A 1,517-nucleotide genomic window follows, 5' to 3' on the forward strand; every position below is an offset into this window, starting at 1 on the left:
CTTCCTTGGAGTACTGCGCGGTCACATACCCGTCACGGCGATGAAAAGGCACTTTTGGCGACGAGGATACATCAAGAATTTCTGTGACCCACTGTACAACAGTGGTAACAAAGAACTTGATGTATTTAGAACGGGACTAAGTATTCAGTTCGTTCAATGATTGGCACTCCCCCTATAACTGGTGCCAAGTAGCAGTTGGAAATGTTTGTTGATGTATGCAATAAGATAGACTATAGTACTATCAAACCCCACTAAATGGTTTTCTTTCTTTCCGTAGGTAGCACTATGTAGCAGCAGTTGTTCCAACTTGCCAGGACGCTGGTGGAAAGCGAAAAGACAGCATGGAAGCAGACACACATGGGGAACGGTGGACAGTGTGGTTTCTGTGGAGGAAAGGAGTGAATACTTCAGACATCCACAAAAGATTACTAGCCGTATGTGGGAACACAGCACCAAGTCGCAGATCCGTGTTTCGTTGGGTATCCAAATTCAAAGAAGGCAAAGACAGTGCTGCAAAAAACAAAAGCACTGGTCGTCCTGCAACTGCACGTAGACCAAGCAATGCCGCGCGAGTGAATGATTTGATAATGGAGCACAGGAGAACCACGTTTGATGAACTAGAGAAAGAAACAGGTCTATCACGGGGTTCCTTCTACAATATCATTCATGAGGATTTGAAGCTGCACAAGGTGTGGGCACAATGGGTGCCTCAGGACCTCACCGTTGACAGAAACAAAAGCGTGCGGAGATTTGTCAGCAGTTGATGCAACAGTACAATGAAAATCCGAGCGAGTTCTTTGAGCGTCTAGTCACCATTGACGAAACTTGGTTCCTCTACGAGACTCCAGAAAAGAAACGCCAGTCCATGCAATGGAGACATACTGGAAGCCCCCGTCCCAAGAAGGCACAGATGGGACTATTCGGCGGAAACAAATGGCGACCCTTTTCTGGGATCAGGAAGGGATACTATTGGTGGAATGGCTCCCTCCCAATACGTCCATCGACAGTGAGAGCTACTACAGCTAACTGCATAGACTCAGCCGATGCATCCAACAACGCCGACAAGGAAAATGGGGCCGTAGCGTTCTTCTCCAACACGACAATGCACGGTCACATGTCAGTTGCCAGACAATTGCCACAGTGCATGAACTAGGGTTTAGTGTACTGCCACATCCTCCATATTCGCCGGATCTGGTTCCTAGCGACTATGCTTTATTGAACACAGTGAAAGAGGGCATGAGAGGTAAAAAGTTCAACACAAATGATGAACTCCGTGCATTTGTCCGCCAGTGGCAGATACCCCCAAAGAATGCTTTGCTACACAAATAAGGAAGCTTCCAGAACGGTGGAAAAGGTGCATTGACATTGCCGAGAATACCTCTAAAATAAACTGTAATCGTTTGTTCAACAAATGATTCCTGTGAAAACAAATTAATTGTAGTGCCAATCATTTCTGAACGCCTCAAGTATATATAATCATAAGCACTGTATTTTTAAAAAGGAACATGAGGAAACCA

The 1,517-nt window shown here is 45.7% G+C and overlaps 1 protein-coding gene across 1 annotated transcript; it reads left to right on the forward strand.

The window, feature by feature from the left end:
• The first annotated feature begins 341 nt into the window (after nt 1-341).
• Nucleotides 342-764, forward strand: LOC145689409 (protein GVQW3-like). The gene has a single exon (XM_081763564.1). It carries the CDS (start codon nt 342-344, stop codon nt 762-764), a length of 423 nt encoding a protein of 140 aa, XP_081619690.1.
• Nucleotides 765-1,517: the final 753 nt, after the last annotated feature.

The sequence above is a fragment of the Thermobia domestica genome, chromosome 7 (assembly GCF_964235325.1).
Source record: "Thermobia domestica chromosome 7, izTheDome1.hap1.1, whole genome shotgun sequence".
Lineage (NCBI taxonomy): Eukaryota > Metazoa > Arthropoda > Insecta > Zygentoma > Lepismatidae > Thermobia > Thermobia domestica.

Coding starts and splice junctions, on each gene's coding strand:
- LOC145689409 (XM_081763564.1), top strand. CDS start 342: ATGGAAGCAGACACACATGGGGAACGGTGGACAGTGTGGTTTCTGTGG.